This window comes from Oryctolagus cuniculus, chromosome 18 (assembly GCF_051225735.1).
Source record: "Oryctolagus cuniculus isolate XC-2025 breed Fujian yellow rabbit chromosome 18, ASM5122573v1, whole genome shotgun sequence".
NCBI lineage: Eukaryota > Metazoa > Chordata > Mammalia > Lagomorpha > Leporidae > Oryctolagus > Oryctolagus cuniculus.
In genome coordinates, this window is record NC_142884.1 from 13,722,345 (window position 1) to 13,739,157 (window position 16,813).

The 16,813-nt window shown below is 60.2% G+C and overlaps 2 protein-coding genes across 3 annotated transcripts; both read right to left on the reverse strand.

The window, feature by feature from the left end:
* Positions 1 to 293: 293 nt before the first annotated feature.
* On the reverse strand, positions 294 to 3,119 carry TEX101 (testis expressed 101). Of its 2 annotated transcripts, none has more exons than XM_070062531.2 (6): positions 2,961 to 3,119; positions 2,575 to 2,668; positions 2,307 to 2,450; positions 1,972 to 2,154; positions 845 to 973; positions 294 to 700 (listed from the first exon to the last, which is right to left on the reverse strand). In XM_070062531.2, exons 2-6 carry the CDS (start codon positions 2,633 to 2,635, stop codon positions 420 to 422), a joined length of 798 nt encoding a protein of 265 aa, XP_069918632.2. In that variant the 5' UTR covers positions 2,636 to 2,668; positions 2,961 to 3,119; the 3' UTR covers positions 294 to 419. The 2 variants fall into 2 exon arrangements, with proteins under 2 accessions (XP_069918632.2, XP_089175911.1); XM_089319785.1 differs by having other exon boundaries at positions 2,939 to 3,116.
* A 4,380-nt stretch (positions 3,120 to 7,499) lies between these two features.
* CD177 (CD177 molecule) lies at positions 7,500 to 16,137 on the reverse strand. The gene is made up of 9 exons (XM_089319064.1): positions 16,089 to 16,137; positions 15,888 to 16,010; positions 15,349 to 15,471; positions 15,107 to 15,202; positions 10,594 to 10,731; positions 9,574 to 9,759; positions 9,340 to 9,471; positions 8,601 to 8,779; positions 7,500 to 7,625 (listed from the first exon to the last, which is right to left on the reverse strand). The coding sequence occupies exons 1-9, from the start codon at positions 16,135 to 16,137 to the stop codon at positions 7,500 to 7,502; spliced, it is 1,152 nt and encodes a 383-aa protein (XP_089175190.1).
* Between the last annotated feature and the right edge of the window lie 676 nt (positions 16,138 to 16,813).

Sequence of the window (16,813 nt, forward strand, 5' to 3'; positions counted from 1 at the left end):
ACTCCCAAGGAGCTGACTTTGGCCTTAAATTTGAGCTGGGAGTGCGTGCTCTGCAGAGAGCTAAAGCTGGCCACGTGCCCAGCCGGCCAGAGACGCTGGGCACTAGAGTGAGAGGGAGTCACACTCTAAGTAGGAATATCTAAGTGTCTGGGCTCTGCCCGCGCCTGTGTAAATGGGAGAAACAGGTTTCCAGAGCTCAGATTTCTTTCTGAACAACGTGTGCATTGGAGAAGGATTTTCAGGGCGCCTTTTAACACTAATACTCCACTTCTAGTCTTGAAGCACACACAAACCACAGTAGAAATTTTATTAAAATGCCAAACACGTCTAACACATCATCTACAGCAACTCTCTCTCTCGCCCCTCAGTCTCCAAGCGCTCCTCAGCTTGTTGCTATCAAGGTGCTGGAAGGCTCTCGCTCAGTAAAGGCGCCGTGAGACCCAGGACGAGAAGTACCTCCTCAGGAAAATGGGACAAGTGATCACAGCAGTAGCAACGGCGATGGCAGCAGTGGCCCTGACCCCAAAGCTGAAATGGGAGGCCAGGCGGCTCCCATTTTCAGCAACCCGGGGCTTAGGGAACGACTGGAGGGAACACGTTTCCTTTATCAACATGGGTCCTACTGTGGTGATTCTTCCCATCAGCCTGCAGTCTTTCATATCTGTACAGCCTTTGATCTCCACAGACACGTTCATGTCTCCTAATGGAACAAGGCGAGTGTTTTAGGAATCAGAAGGGAATCGAATTCGCCCACACCCCTGAAGCCCTGAGTGTCAGAGCCTCTTGGGATCTACTCAGACGTCTGGTTTTTCAGTCTCAGCCCACAGCCAGATGTTCAGTTTACCTCCAGTGATATTGAGTTTTCCTTGATAGCATCGGCTTGTACCATTGACACAGGGCAGATAAGGAGCACTGGAACACGACCCCAGAGCCAGACAGGTTGGGCAACGGAAAGCTGTTGACACAGAGGAGCCTGGAAAAGGAGAGAGAGGCCCTTGAGGGCACGTGCCGCCCTGGGAGATGTCCCTCCTTGCTTCCTTCTCTCCCCGTCTTTCCTGCTGACGACACTCTAGTCAGGACCCGCCACGCAGCCTCCCCAACTCCCCCAGCCGGTTTCCTTTGCTGCCGAAGTCCATTCACATGACTCCCAAGCTGTGTGCTTAAACACGGAGATCGGAAAATGAAAAGGGCACAGTCCCTGCCACCTAGCACTGTCATCTACAGGAGAGAGACAAGTAAGTGATTAACTACAACCCAGCCCACCAGGTTCCATGCTCAAAGTATAGTGGCAAAGGAATGAAGAAATGCCTAAACATCCAAAAGAATTTTCAAATTTTCGAAGAATTTTTCAAAGAGCTGAAGCCTGAACTGAGACAGAGATGGGGTTATCAACATGAAAACGGGGGTTGGGTGGGGGTAGCTAGCAAGGACAGAGGCCAGGGGATTTGAGCCAGTTGGGTGGGTCTGGGGATTCTGTGAAGTTGCAATATTGACATGCAGCTGGTAGGGCACAGGCGAGGCACATAACTGTCTTGTTTATGGCCAGGACTCATCATCTGACTGGGCAGTACCCTCTCCATGGTTAAGCATTCTGAATTTCAGCCCCCACTAGAACACAATCAATGTTAAAAGGGAACAGAGGGAATGAAGCTGGAGACAGGCAGGGCCAGATGACCACAAGTCTTGAAGCCAAACCGGGGAATCGGGTTGCAGTCCCACAGCAACGAGTGACTACCAACTGCTAGACTGATCATTGTCACCCCGTGCGCAGAGGGTAGGAACACTGACATCTTTCAGTCCACACTCCAGGTCTCTGTGACGCCCCTGTGCTCTGAGAGCAGTGTGTGTAGATCCCAAGGTAGCCATTCAGAAAAAAACAGCACCAAGGCAGCTCGGGAGCACAGGGAGGAGAGACACACTCTCCGGGCGTCTGCGGAGCGCCTCTTACCACCTACCCCACGCCCAGCGTACCTGAGAACAGCTGCAGATTCCCGAACTGGGCAATGGCCTCTCTGTTGTTGCACAGCAAGTTATCACAGTAGTTACTGTAGGAGACCGCCACCAGGCTAGGGGGTGCCGAGTGCTGGATGAACGTCACTGACTCTGTCTCTGCAAAGACGCAGCCTTTGCTGCCCAGAGCGACTGTCCTGGTCCCTGTTGGGAGACGGGAGCGGGGGGTAAGCGGGTGGGACCATGGTGGACATGGGGAAGGGGTGGGGGGACAGCAGGGACAGGGACATTATCACTCCCCCCCACCCACCCACCCCCACCCACCCGCCCAACCCAGTCGCCGCCTCCCGTTTTACCTGCTGTGATAATTAATATGCTTTCCTGGCAAAGTGCCCCATTGTCACAAGTCTCAACCTCCTCGGCGGTCCAGTTAAACGTGTTGCTCAGATCCCTGCCCAGTCTCACGGTCAAGCTCTTCTGGCAGTTCAAATTGTGGGCCACTGCGGAGGCAAGGAGAGAGAGAGAGAGAGGCCAGCCCTTGGCCACAGGCGCGCCATGCCCACCCCCAGGCCCCGCGCCGAGCCGCGGCTGCCCTGCCCCCACCCCCCACCCTCCCCCACATACACGTCAAGGAGGCTCCCAGGAGGAGGAGGAAGAGCGAGTCCCGCACGAGGAAGGCTCCCATGGCTTCTCTCCGAGAGGGCTCGGGGTCCGCGCGCTGGCGGGGCACAGGCCGTGTTCAGCTCCCCCGGGAGAGGCCCGGAAGCCACCCCCATCCCGCCCCGGCCCCGCGGGGGCCCACACCCGCTCCCAAGCTGGAGCAGCTCAGCCCGTGCCCCGCCGCCCCCAACCCCCGGAACCGGGGTCCCGAGCGCCTGGGCCCGGCCCACGTGGAATCTGGAAGTCTGGGTCCCGGCCTCCTCTGCCCGCGGGGCTCCGGCCCCGGCCCTCGCGGCCCTCAGGCTCCCGGCTTCCCAGCCCTCGGGACCCGGAAACCCGGCTGCCCCAACCTCCTGCTTCGCTCTAACAGAACAAAATTGCTGGCGGCTTCCAAACGGCCTCACGACCACCTCGCGACGCCCAAGGTGCGGCCTGCAGCGCCCTTCCCCCCAGTCAGACCCCCGGCGGCACGGAAGGCGGGACCAGCGGCCGCCGCGGGGCCACTCGAAGCCCCATTGGTCACCGCGAAAGCATCCCGTGAGCTCATTGGATGAGCCTGGAGGGAGGCGCGCTGCACGAGACCCACTTCCGCCCGCACTCAGAATGTGCGCATGTGTAGACAGCGAGCGGCGGGCAAGTCCGCGCGCGGAGAGGCCGTCGCGTCCCTGGGGTCCCCAAAATGACCTGCTCCTCTTTTGGACTGTGTTGTCTCTCCTCCAGCCACCAAACCCTTGCAAATGGCCCCGGAGGTTTCCGGCGCCTGCACGGTGGCCCTAACCCTGCAGTCTGTCGGGGCTCCTCGATTTTCACGTCCCCGGTCCCTGCACGGTCCAGGCGTCAGGGCCTCCGTGGCCGCCAGCAGCGCTGCACGGAGCGCTGCTCCAACGTGCGCCTGAGCCGTAGCTGACCGCCCTGGTGCCCGACCCCCCTGCCTTGTCCGCACCGTGAGCCTCGCTCGTCACTCGCGTTTCTTGGGCACCGATGAGAATCCCTTTGCACGTGTCTGTATGCGTGACGTCAGGCTCCACCCTGTGTGCTTGCTCAGTTGAAATGTTTCTGAGTTACAGCAGCAATGGATATTTTTAAAAGGGAAGATGCTGGAGTAAGAACGGGGTTGGGGCAGGTGTTTGGCTCAGAAGTGTAGACAGCTCCCAGCAGATGCACACTCTTGGAAAAGCAAGATGGCTCAGGTCCTTGGATCCCTGCCACCCATGTGGGAGACCTGGATTGAGCTCCAGGCTACTGTCTTTGGCCTAGCCAGCCCAGGCTGTTGGGCACATACGGGGAGTAAACCAGTAGGTGCAGGATCGGGGCGTGGGGGGCGGGGAGATAAATGAAAAAGATTGTGAAAGGGGTTGGTAAAGCTCTAATTTGATGTAAAAATATATTAAGAACTTTAAAAGAGTTAGAAATGAGTACTAGGGCCAGTTAATACACATTTTTTTTAAAGATTTATTCATTTGAAAGGCAGAGTTACAAAGAGGCAGAGGCAGAGAGAGAGAGAGAGAGAGAGAGAGAGGTCTTCCATCTGCTGGTTCACTCCCCAGATGCCGCAATGGTGGAGCTGCACCGATCCAAAGCCAGGAGCCAGGAGCTTCTTCCAGGCCTCCCACGCAGGTGCAGGGGCCCAAGGACTTGTGCCATCTTCTACTGCTTTCCCAGGCCACAGAAGAGAGCTGGATCGGAAGAGGAGTAGCCAGGATGCTGACCCTGCAGGCGGCAGCTTTACCTGCTACGCCACAGAACTGGCCCCCCAGTTAATACCAATATTAAGAGATAGCAACTTAGCTAGATCACTTTAGAAAGAATATTATGCCTTTTTGGAGCCCATCAAAACTATTTGTTAACTTAATAATTACTTAGGACCAGAGCATTGCAATTAGATTATATAGTAGTCCTAGACCCTGAGTAGTTATGTAGTGCCCCAAGAGTCAGAATACAGAAAGAGGCATGCAAGGGGCCAGCATCGTAGTGCAGTGGGTTAAGCCACGCCGGCATCCTCTACTGGAGCGCCGGTTCAAGTCCTGGCTGCGCCACTTCCAATCCAACTCTCCGCTAGTGCACCTGGGAAAGCAGCGGAGCACGGCCCAAGTGCTTGGGCCCTGCACTCTCATGGGAGGCCGGGCTAGAGTTCCTGGCTCCTGGCTTCAGCCGGGCCTAGCTCTGGCTGCTGCGGCCATTTGGGGATGGAAGACTTCTTTCCCCATCACTTGGTCTGAAAGAAAGAAAGAGATAAGGAAGAGGAAGGGAGGGAGGAGGGGAGGGAGGAAGGGGAGGGAGGGAGGGAGGGAGGGTGGGAGGGAGGAAGGGAAAGAACAAGCAAGCTGCTGCACGACAGGGCAGGACGTCTGGGCTCGTCAGGAGGCAGGGGAGTAGACGGATGAAGCCGGCGGCCTTCGGTTACTCTCTGTGGCCTCGACCCCACCTGTCAGAGACAACAGCAAGAATTTACCTCAAATACTGGGACCCTAATGCCAGGCCCCAGCCCTCTCATCACTTGTGGATCTGCGGGTCCCTGCCCTTGGTCTCCTCCTCCCTCAGACCCAGAAGCCCAGGTCCCCAGCCCCTCCTCCCTCAGACCAGAGTCTAGGGCCCAGCCCCTCCCTCCTCCCTCAGACCAGAGTCTCCCTTAACTCAGCATCTGGATGTAACAGGAAGTAAGGATCTCTTTGGTGTGCTTTTACAATCTGCATTGCTTCTGGAAGTTAAGCTAATAATATGTATTTATTTTTAATAGAGAAAATGCCACAATAAAAATAATTTTGGCAAAAACTCAATTTTATGTAAAGTATGTATTTTTTTATTTTTTATTTTTTGACAGGCAGAGTGGATAGTGAGAGAGAGACAGAGAAAGGTCTTCCTTTGCCGTTGGTTCACCCTCCAATGGCTGCTGCGGCTGGCGCACCACGCTGATCCGAAGCCAGGAGCCAGGTACTTATCCTGGTCTCCCTTGGGGTGCAGGGCCCAAGCACTTGGGCCATCCTCCACTGCACTCCCGGGCCACAGCAGAGAGCTGGCCTGGAAGAGGGGCAACCGGGACAGAATCCGGCGCCCCGACCGGGACTAGAACCCGGAGTACTGGCGCTGCAGGTGGAGGATTAGCCTAGTGAGCCGCGGCACCGGCCAAAAGTATGTATTTTTATTAAATATTTATTTATGTACTTGAAAGAGTCAGAGAGAGAGAGAGAGAGAGAGAGAGAATCTTCCAACCACTGGTTCAGTCCCCAGACAGCTGCCACATCCAGCACTGGGCCAGGCCAGAGCCAGGAGATCCTCAGGTCTCCCACAGCAGTAGCAGGGGCTCAAGAACTTGGGCATCTTCCGCTGCTTTTCCCAGGCCACCAGCAGGGAGTCAGACTGGAAGTGGAGCAGCCAGGACACAAACCGGAGCCCACATGGGATGCTGGCCTCACAAGCAGTGGCTTTACCCGCCATGCCACAATGCTGGCCCTATTAGAATATATTAAGAATGTTCAAAAGGATTATAAAAACACAAACACAAATGTTAGGAAGTAGCTCTGGCCCCTGAGACACCAGGAGTCTGGTGCCTCTCCTCAGAATTCAGGCCTGCGGCACCCCCCTTCCCCGGCCAGGAGCAACGGCGGTTTTGCTGGGCTGCCCTGAAAGCCATGCCTGTTCACGTCCTGGCCTCCCAGTGTCTTCCAGAACCCGTGAAACAGTCATCTTCCATTGACTCTTATGAGGGCTGATGTAACAAAATGTCACAGAGTGGTGGGATAAATCACAGGCATGTATCATCTCACATTCAGGGTTCTGTGTTAGCAGGTGGTGTGGGTGGTGCAGCCCGGAGTGAGTACGTGGAGGGATTGTGGCTTCCGCCTGCAGCGCGCTCACCTGGTTCCACCGGGGAAGACTCCCCAGGTACACAGGCCTGGTTCTTAGGGAGGGCCACAGGGTGTCTCCAAGCCCTCGGGTCTGCCCTGCCTTTGTCACACATCAAAGGATCTGAGAACAAATGGTCCGTCCAGGTCCCCTGGCTGGGAAGGCGACCACATTCCTGAGTCTGCTCCAAGGGACCAGTCACAGCATCCCTCCATCTCAGACTCAGAAGGAAGCGCGGGAGCCTGGGTGTCCCCGGCTGTGTTCTTCACCCCGGAGACACCTGCAGGGACCTCTCTCGAGCCGCCTTCAGGGAAGCGGCCCACCTTTCTGGTGTGCAGGAGGTCAGCGGATCTCCCTTCCCTGAGCCAATGCCTTTATTTTTCCCTTCCGAGCTTCCGTTTCCTCCCCTAGGAAATGAGCAGCTCAGCCCAGAGAAGCCGTTGGCAAACAATCTATGAAAATCCATGGGTCCTTTGTCTCCATGCAATCCTGCGGTGAGCCTAAAGCGAGGCCATCTTTTTATAAACACCTGCGACCCCAAGGTCGTTGTTCACCTGGATTATTGTGATAAGCCGTGCCCTTGGCCCACGGGTCTGTTCCCCACCCGGTACCAGAGCCATCAACTAATCATGAGCTACATCGTGTCACTCCTCTGTCTGGAATCTTCCAGTGGATTCTCGCTTTACCCAAATCCCTGTGAGGCCCTGCACTTGTGGACCCTCCCCAGCCTCCATCCCCAAGTGCAGGTCATGGGGCCAGCCCTGGTGGCACGGTGAGCAAGCTGCCGCCTGCAGTGCCAGCAGCTGGTTTGAGTTCTTGCTGCTCCGCTTCCAATCCATCTCCCTGCTGATGCATCTAGGAAAGCAGAAAAAAAAAAAAAAAAAAAAAAAGGCCCAAGCGCTTGGGTCCCAGCACTCAACATGGGAGACCTGGATAGAGCTCTGAGTTCCTGGCTTCAGACCAGCCCCTTGGGGAGTGAACCAGTGAATGGAAGATCAATCTATTTCCGTCTCTCTGTCTCCCTTCCAAATACATAAATGCATCTTTCATTTGTAGGTCATGTTGGCGAATGAGACCCAAAGAGGTGGTGGAGGGCGAGGGTTGCAGCACAGCGGTTGAGCCTTGATTCTGAGAGGCAAGGCGTGGACTGTGATGGCCACCTCCGTTGGATGCTGAGGGGGAGGGGGTGGGTTGTGACAGGCACCTCCAGTCTCCTCCTCCTCCCCTCCTGGCCCCTGCCCTGCGCTGTGAGAGCCAGCTGTGGCAGCGACTTCATGCATGGGATCTTCTACCTCTGACTTCCAGCTGGGTTAAGCCAGTGGGGAGCCCAGAGACTGAAGGAAAGGCAGGGGACCTGGTTGGAATCCCAGTCCCCCCTGTGGCTCCCTTCCTGTGCGTTGCTGTGGGCTGGATGCATTTTTCAGACTGAAATCAGATCTGTTGGACATCTCTCCACATCTCCCCCCACCTCTCTTTAGTTCCCAGCAAGGCCTCCATCTCCCCTCCGCCCCATGGCCCTAGGAAACTGCGCTCACTCTCTGGTTCCCAACTCCACCGGGGTTCGGCTGCCAAGGATCTCACCACTCGCCTCTGCTCTCACTGCTCAGATGCGGGGAGGCCCTGTTGGCGCGGGGCCCTGGCTGCTGAAGACAGTGGGCACGGTGCGCCTTCCCCTCCCAGCTCATGGTGGTGCCCAAATACTCCTGCCCTTGGCACCTGTGGGATCCGGGTCACTGAGCTGTTGGGCCTCGGATGCTGGATTCCTCGCCTCCCCCATGCCATTGGCGGGGCGTCCTGCTCTCCTCTGGCTTAGAGACACCCCAGCACGGACAGCAAGGCACAGCTTTATTCTCAGCACAGGGGCACCCTCCTGGAATGCCCCTGCTCCCACAGGGCCAGGTGAGCTGCTCCCAGCCTCCCTCCCGGTGTTAGCAGACGACAGAGCTTGTGTGGGTGTTGGGGGGGAGGGGATTGCTCACAGAGAGGCTGGGAGGAGACTTTGCTGTCCAAGGCCATCCGTTTAGGAGGTCAGGGGGACAGCAGGGCTGGGGTGGGGGGCAGCAGGGGAGAAGAATCACAAGGAAATGGAGTTAGCAGGAAGGGCAAAGGCTCCACCCCCAAGCGGCTAGGGACAGCCCCAGCCCCACCGCCCAAGCCAGGGAGATGGCTGGGGCAGCTCCGCTGAGGAGAGGAGGCCTGGTGGTATCTGCCCTCCTGTCCTCGGTAATCTCCCTCACAGAGAAGATCCCGATGTTCCCAGACGAGTTCAGCAAGGAGCTGGGGGAGGACGGGCAGCCCCGGACGTTCACCGTGGTGGACACTCCACCTAGGGGCGGGACCGCGACAGGACACGGGTGAGGCCCCGGGCACCAGCCCCAGCCCCTCCTCCCTCAGACCCAGGGTCCAGACTCAGCCCCTCCTCCCTCAGACCCAGGGTCCAGGCCCAGCCCCTCCTCCCTCACACCCAGGGTCCAGGCCCCCAGCCCCTCCTCCCTCAGACCCAGGGTCCAGGCCCAGCCCCTCCTCCCTCAGACCCAGGGTCCAGGCCCCCAGCCCTCCTCCCTCAGACCCAGGGTTCCAGGTCCCAGCCCCTCCTCCCTCAGACCCAGGGTCCAAGCCCCTCCTCCCTCAGACCCAGGGTTCCAGGTCCCAGCCCCTCCTCCCTCAGACCCAGGGTCCAGGCCCAGCCCCTCCTCCCTCACACCCAGGGTCCAGGCCCCCAGCCCCTCCTCCCTCAGACCCAGGGTCCAGGCCCAGCCCCTCCTCCCTCAGACCCAGGGTCCAGGCCCCCAGCCCCTCCTCCTCAGACCCAGGGTTCCAGGTCCCAGCCCCTCCTCCCTCGGACTCCAGCCCCTTCACCCTGGGGAGCCAGCCTTCAGCGCTCACCCCCATTGAGCGCAAGGTGACCATCGTAACACTGAGCCGTGCCTTTGGGGCAGGTGACCAAGTACGACATGCTGCAGGATCCAAATAACTCCACACAGGTGGGACACTGCAGGTCTCCCAGGGGAGGGGCAGCTGCGGGCAGAGAGCAGGCTGGGGTGCACGGCTCTGCTCCCAGCCCCCGGGACCTGCGTCTCAGGACCCCCCTCCCTCCCTCCATGTCTCTGGATCCCAAACCTGGCGGGGGAAGGGCACCCAGGAGGACACTGCTGTCGCTGGCCTGGTTGTACAGGTCGGCTGCACAGAAGCGCGCGTAGGAGGCGACCAGCAAGCCAGGCTGGGCCCTGTGTATGGAGACATCCTGGGAAGTCCGGGCCCCCGCCTGGCTGCAGCCTTTGCTGCCCACCAGGAGCGACCTGTGTCCTGAGGGGGTGAGAGAGGGCAAGCCGGAGTGAGTGGGCTCCAAGACCACCACTCGAGGAGGCTGAGGCCAGGGCCTGGGTCCTCCCCCAGCGGCGCCCTCCCTGCAGAGCCTCCCTCTCTGCCACCCCCCCCCCCCCCCCCGCTCTCCCCAGAGCTCTGCTCTCCACATCTGTGTTGGTTCTCTCTGCCAGCGCTGCGCGCACAGCTGCAGGGGTGTGGCCAGAAACAGGTGCTCAGGGTTTCATCGTTCCTCTGAGGCCCTGGCACGGGTCCCCGTCTTCACCACCACCCGGCCAGGTGGGTACCGTGGTGGCCGTCACGTAAACCACCCCCCCCATTTTTGAAAATGGAAAACGCCATGGCTTGGATACAGTTTGTTGTCCCAACTCGTGCGGGAATTTAGTTCCAAAAGTTTGGATGTTAGTGGCATTTACGAGGGTAAAAACTTCCTCCCACTGTGGTGTGGAGTGCAGGCAGCCTTAGGGAAGTGGTTAGACCGGTGCCTCGGCGATTGAATCCCAGCGGCTTTTGAAGGAGAGGGAGGGAAGTCGCACAGACTCAGCGACACCTGCACCCCCACCCTGAGGTGGCACCCGGCCCCTGCCCAGACTGCACCGTGCAGTCTGGACCTCGCTCCTCGGCTGTGACGGCCATCTTTTCTTTACAAAGCAGCCTGCCTCGGGCACCCTGTTACAGTGATAAAGGGCGCAGAGAGAGGAAGAATTGGAGAGAGAACTCCAGGAGAAGGAGGTGGCAAATGCAGGGGGACAGAACCAGGGAGGGGATGCACGGGACACAGGGCGGCGGCCCCCGCCCCGGGCCCGGCCCACGCACCTGCATCTATGAGCAGCAGCGTCTCCTGACACAGCTCCCCAGCTTGGCAGGTCTCTGTCCCAGGTGCGGTCCACTGCGCAGGCTCTTGATGTGACTGGCCCCACCTGATCATGCTCCCACGGTAACAGGTCAGCGTGTCTGGGGAGGGGAAGTCACCGGGGCCCGTGGGAGCCAGGGACCCCGCCGCGCCTGTCCCTCTCACGCCAGCGGCAGTGGCCAACTTCCGAAGCGCGTGTCAGGTGTCCCGACCATGAAGTCCCTCAGTGGCGGATTCAGAGGTCAAACCCCGCCCACACTGTTCACCCCGTCTCTGCTGGACATCTGCAGGGGGCGGGGGGCTCCTCCTGCAGCCCCGTGAGCGTGAGGGGTGGTCCCTGCTCCCCCATCTGGACTCCAGGAGCCTTGTCTCCACCATGAGGAGGGGACCGGAGAGCCCTGGGCCTGGAAGCGAGAAGCCCTGTGTCTAGCTTTCCCTGGGCTAGCCCATGTAGCCCTCCTGTGCCCCTGCTGCACCCCTCTCCTCCGGAGCACATGGTACGGTCCTCGTCAGCAGCCCGTCTTCAGGATGGGAAAACAGAGGCAGAGGAGGCGTTTAACAGCTTGTGCAGGGCCACACAGCTCGTGAGGGCCGGGCTTCGGTGGGCAGTGCAGACAAGGTGGACGAGGGGGACGAGGGGGCTGCCTCGGCCCCGGTGGCCCTCTCGACTCTCACTGGGGCCAAGGGCTGCTCCTAGGGCCACCCGCTCAGCCTGATGTGACCCAGGATGCCAAGGACTTGGCGTCCACCCACACGGGCAGCCCGGCAGCCTGCTTCCAGTTGCTCGAGCTGCCCTTCACATTTCTCTCTCACACCAGGAAACCCCGCGGGTGTGAGCTGCAAAACCTCTCCAGAGCCGACCCCCCCGCCTCTACCTTGCTCTTCCCCCCGCACCCAGGTCCAGGACCCCACCGGCTCTCACCTGCCTCCTCCTGGGTCTCCCTGCGCACTCGCCGCCTGCTTCTCCCTCCTGAACACACAGCAGGTGCACGCCCACCTCAGGGCCTTTGCACGTGCTCCCCTCCTGGGTGCCTGGAACCAGCACCTCCTCCTCCCCAAATCTGAACAAACTCAGGTGGATGCTCAGGACTGGTTCCGTGGCAGCAGTGGAACCGCGGCTCCAATCAGACACCAGGCTCACTGCTGTGGGCTGACTTTCACGTCAGGAACCCCGCCAGCTCCCCATGAGCCCGTCAGGGCCGCCCCCAGGCCAGGTCCTAAGGTCTTCAACAGGGGCTGAGGCCGGGGCTTGCTTGGGGCAATCTATGCACCTGCTGCCAGCCCTTCCCCACCACAGGGCCTTTGCACAGCTGCCCCACCACCCTGTGATGCTCTTTTTTTTTTTTTTTTTTTTTTTTTTTTTTTTTTGACAGGCAGAGTGGACAGTGAGAGAGAGAGAGAGAGAAAGGTCTTCCTTTGCCATTGGTTCACCCTCCAATGGCCGCCGCGGCTGGCACGCTGCGGCCGGCACACCGCGCTGATCCGATGGCAGGAGCCAGGTGCTTCTCCTGGTCTCCCATGGGGTGCAGGGCCCAAGCACCTGGGCCATCCTCCACTGCACTCCCGGGCCACAGCAGAGAGCTGGCCTGGAAGAGGGGCAACCGGGACAGAATCCGGCGCCCCGACCGGGACTAGAACCCGGTGTGCCGGCGCCGCAAGGCGGAGGATTAGCCTAGTGAGCCGCGGCGCCGGCCTCCTGTGATGCTCTTTTCCTCCTCTTATGCCGGCCCCTTGTGGTGCCCCAGCTTCTGACGCCCGGTCTTGATGCTCAACAAACATTTGCAGGACTGCTGAGCTGGACTTGGCCGCGGGAGGCAAAGCTTCCTCCAAGACCTGGCTCCAACGCTGGCAACTCGAAGGCGGATCTCCTGAGAAACACTTCTTTGCAGGGTATTAGCCGTGTGGTATAGGGCACGTGTGGTCTGGGTGATGTGTGTGTACGTGCGGCATGAGGGCTGCACGTGTCATGTGGGGGGTGCTCTGCGTATGCTGTGTTTGTACGGTGCATGTGTCTGTGTGGAGTGACATGTGTGATGCGTGTGGGGTGTGTGTGTTGTGTGTGTTTGGCATGGTATGTGTTTTGTGTGTTTGTAGTTTGTGATAACTGTGCCATACAGGGTGGGTTGTATGTGTTGTATGTTGCAGTGGTTTGGGATGTGTGTGTGGTGTGTGGCGTGTGAGGTGTCTGTGGCATGGTGTGGCGTGTGTATTTTTGTCTGTTGTGTATATCGTATGTGATGTGTGTATACGGGTGCTGTATGGGTTCCAAACTGCCTGCTGGAATTTGAATGCTGCGTTGTCCCGGGATGACGAGGACCCAGTTGAAGCGTTTGTCGAAAGGGAAGATAAAGGCAGGCATCGGCCCGTGGTGCAGACGCCCGCGTCCCGCACTGCAGCGCCGGGCTCAGTTCCGGCTCCGGCTGCTGCCTCCGCCCTCCCATCGCTTCAGCTCCTCCCACTTCCAGCGCAATGATGTCCCCAGCGAAGGGCGTCCTGCCCCCACCTGCACACCTGGGCTGAGTCCCGGCCCCGGCTCTGGCCCCAGCCTGGGGAATGAACTCGTGGATGGGAGTGTGTCCTCTCTCTCTCTCTCTCTCTCTCCTCTCTCTGCCTCTCCAGTAAATGAATCAGTGAATGAATGAATAAAGTAATTAAATTTCAAAAACAGAAAGATACACTGCTCTGGCCCGGCCCCTCACTGCTCAACAAGCTTCCATGGTTCCCCTGCCCTGGGGAGAACCCCCCCCCCCGAGCACTGCAAGTCACCCCATCCACCCTCTGCTCCTGCCAGGGTCCAGCCCCACAGCCAGGTCACTTCCTGTCTCTGAGGCCTCCCCCCACCCCCATCCCTCCTCATGGAACGAAGGGCCTTCGTCTGCTACGCCCTCCGTGTCTCTGTGGACACCTGATCACCCCAGGCCCAGCTGCACTCCCCCTCCAGAGCCCTCCCCAGGCACTGCCAGAAGACAGCAGCCTTGCCCCCGCCTCAGGCCTTGGCACATGCGGTGCCCCCCCGCCTGCCGATGTCCACGTCCTCTTAGACCGGGGAGCTCCAGCCCAACCTTAAGACATGCTCACAGGCCGGCGCCGCGGCTCACTAGGCTAATCCTCCGCCTTGCGGCGCTGGCACACCGGGTTCTAGTCCCGGTCGGGGCGCCGGATTCTGTCCCAGTTGCCCCTCTTCCAGGCCAGCTCTCTGCTGTGGCCCGGGAGTGCAGTGGAGGATGGCCCAGGTGCTTGGGCCCTGCACCCCATGGGAGACCAGGAAAAGCACCTGGCTCCTGGCTCCTGCCATCGGATCAGCGCGGTGCTGAGGGTGAACCAACGGCAAAGGAAGACCTTTCTCTCTGTCTCTCTCTCTCACTGTCCACTCTGCCTGTCAAAAAAAAAAAAAAAAAAAAAAAAGACACGCTCACAGACCACTTCCGTGCCCCCCAGGCCCCACAGCCCTGAGCACCCCGGCCAGGCCCGCACGACTCCGTCTCCCCAACCTGCCCCCAGAGCGCCCCCGGTCGGACCAGGATCTGCTCGTCTGGGGTCTCCACGGGAGGCCTTGGAATCCAACACGACCTTGGTTCAGCACCACGTCCCGAGTGCCCACCCTGAGCCAGCTCCTGAGGGCAGGAGGTGGAGCCCCGGCCTCTGTGCCATTGGCGCCAGCGCCTCAAGGCTTCCAGTGTCGCCCGAGACACAGATCTGAAGGCACAGAGGGTGCGTGTGGAATGACTCGGCTCTCCTCGACGCTGCAAAGGTTGGGGAGACATGGACGGCGAAGAACATGATGCCAAGGAAGCCAGGATTCCCATCCTGCTCCCCTCCTGCCTCGCCGGCCTCGCTGCCAGCCCACAGCGCTCTCCACCTCTGGGGGCCCGGGCGCTGGTGGGGAGACTGGGCGCCTCCCAGTGTCCCTGCCTCCTCGCCACCTGAGATTTTCTCCCTGCTTTGTACTCCCAAGGGCAAGGTTGATCAGGTGCTCCAATAGGATGGGTGACAGATGTATAAGGGTGACGGAGGGGGACTGGGAGAGCCAGGGTTGCTCCAGGCCAAGTTTGTGCAGCAATAGAACCGGAAGCAACCAGTCACTCCCAGAGGAACAACAGGCAAGTGCTCCTGCCCCCACAGAATCGGCCACTGCGCCCCCCCCCCCCACTGCGCCCTGCTTCCCCTCGCCTCCCACCCCGACAGCCACCCTGACACTGGTGGGGCAGCATCACTGACCACGCCCACCAGCAAGCGCCTGCCCCACAGATCCAGACCCTGCGCCTCACCCCCCACCCCTGCGGCACGCCCCTGGCCGCACCCCTCCCCCGTGCCCTCCCTCTGCACAGCCCCAGAGAGTCCTGAGCAGCCCAAGCTCTGGGGCTGCTTGGGCTCCCCGTGCTAGGGCAAAGGAGCAGCCCCGTGGCTCCCCGGCCAGAGCCCAGCCTCGCCCTCCTGCCTGCCTGCACCCGCCTGACTCAGGAGCGCAGCTCTCACTCACTTCCACGGGCCCGATCTCCTGGGTCCCATTGAGCAGGTGGCAGCCTGGCTCAGGCATGCAGCCCTGGGCTCTCAGATTGGAGGCGATGCCGGCTGCAGGGAGCGGGGAGAGAGAGGCACAGACATGCCGCCTGCAGGGCCACCCAGCGCAGCTCCCCTCCCACACGCAGCCTCCCCTGCCTCCCCACAGCCCCTGATCCCACCCTCGCAGGCCCCCCACCCCCAGGTCCCGGGCTCACCTCCCCTGAGTTTGAGGACACCACGGTAACAGTGCTCATGCCCCGCGGGACACAGCTGCTGCGGGGCGTTCTCGGAACAGCCCTGCTTAGACAGGCACAGGGGGCACCGCACGGTCCCTGGCACTGGGGAGGGAGGTGCCAGTGTGAGGGGCACTGCAGGGCTCTATGTCGGGGGTAGATGCTGCTCTGCACCCCAAGTGCTGGCCCCAGAATCCCCAGCTCAGTCTCCCCAGAGCACACCCCCAGGAGCTCTTGCCAGGCAAGGAGGGGGGCTGTGTGGCTTGGGGTGGGGGGAGGTGGCAGAGTAAGGTTACGGTCAACCGCCCTCACTGTACCCGGGTGAGCCAAGGCCAGCAGCACCAGAGCTTCTGGACCAGGTAATCACAGCCAATGCACGAGGGAGGGCGCTGTGGCGCAAGTTAGGCGACTCCGTCCCATCGGAGAGCCTGGCTCCCCCTCTCCTTCCACCCAGCTCCCCGCCTCTGTGCCTGGGAGGCACCAAGTGACGGCTCAAATACTTGGGCCCTTGCACAGCTCACGCGAGCCCTGCAGCCCATGCTCGGCCGCCCCCTGCACGGAGGTGAGGTTGGCATGGCAACGGGCCGGCGGCTGAGACTGAGTCCGAAGGAGGAGCTGGGATGTCCCCGGCCCTGCGAGGCCGTCTGCGGGGAAGAGACCGGAGCAGGGCTGCGCTAGGAAACCACAGCCACGGCCCCTGCCTGCCTCCGCCGTGTGCAAACCGTCGCTGCAGGTGGGAGGGGCACAGGAAGGGACAGGGGCATCTCCCATTGACCAGGGGGCTGGCCGCTGCTGTGAGTGACAGACAGAAGAGTCAGAGGTGGAAGGAGTGGAACAAGAGTTGAAGCGGGGGACCAGCATAGCAGTAAAGCTGCCGCCTGCAGTGCCGGCATCCCGTACGGACCCTGGTTCGAGTCCCGGCTGCTCCACTTCTGATCCAGCTCCCTGCTAATGCACCTGGGAAAGCAGTAGAAGATGGCCCAAGTCCTATGGCCCCTGCACCCATGTAGGAGACCCAGAAGAAGCTCCAGGCTCCTGGCTTTGGATCAGCTCAGCTCCAGCTATTGCGGCCATTTGGGGAGTGAACCAATGGATGGAATCTCCCTCTCTCCCTCTCTCCCTCTCTCCCTCTCTCCCTCTCTCCCTCTCTCTCTCTCTCTCTCTACCTCTCCTTCTCTGTAACTCTTTTGAAGAAATCTTTAAAAAAAAAAAAAAATAAGAGTAGACGTGCGTGTGGGAGTGGCCGGCGCTTGTCGCTTTTGGCGTCTCTGTGCATTGCATCTTTATTTGTGTTTGCAAGGAGCGCATGCCGCATCCCCCACTGCACCCACACCATCCGCGCAGCATGGAGCGGGTGCTCCGCAAACACCGATGACCGAGGGACCGGCGGAAGGGTGGGCGGGGACGGACGGCCGCTGAGCCACCGTGGCATTCAGGCTGTGTACTG

Coding starts and splice junctions, on each gene's coding strand:
- TEX101 (XM_070062531.2), bottom strand. CDS start 2,635: ATGGGAGCCTTCCTCGTGCGGGACTCGCTCTTCCTCCTCCTCCTGGGA. Junction 974..1,971: donor GAATCTGCAGCTGTTCTCAG/GTACGCTGGGCG, acceptor CTCCTTTTCCAG/GCTCCTCTGTGTCAACAGCT. Junction 701..844: donor AAAACTCAATATCACTGGAG/GTAAACTGAACA, acceptor TTGTTCCATTAG/GAGACATGAACGTGTCTGTG.
- CD177 (XM_089319064.1), bottom strand. CDS start 16,137: ATGGGAGATGCCCCTGTCCCTTCCTGTGCCCCTCCCACCTGCAGCGAC. Junction 15,472..15,887: donor GCATGGGCTGCAGGGCTCGC/GTGAGCTGTGCA, acceptor CTCCCTCCCCAG/TGCCAGGGACCGTGCGGTGC. Junction 7,626..8,600: donor CCATCTCCCTGGCTTGGGCG/GTGGGGCTGGGG, acceptor CCTCCCCCTCAG/CATCCAACGGAGGTGGCCAT.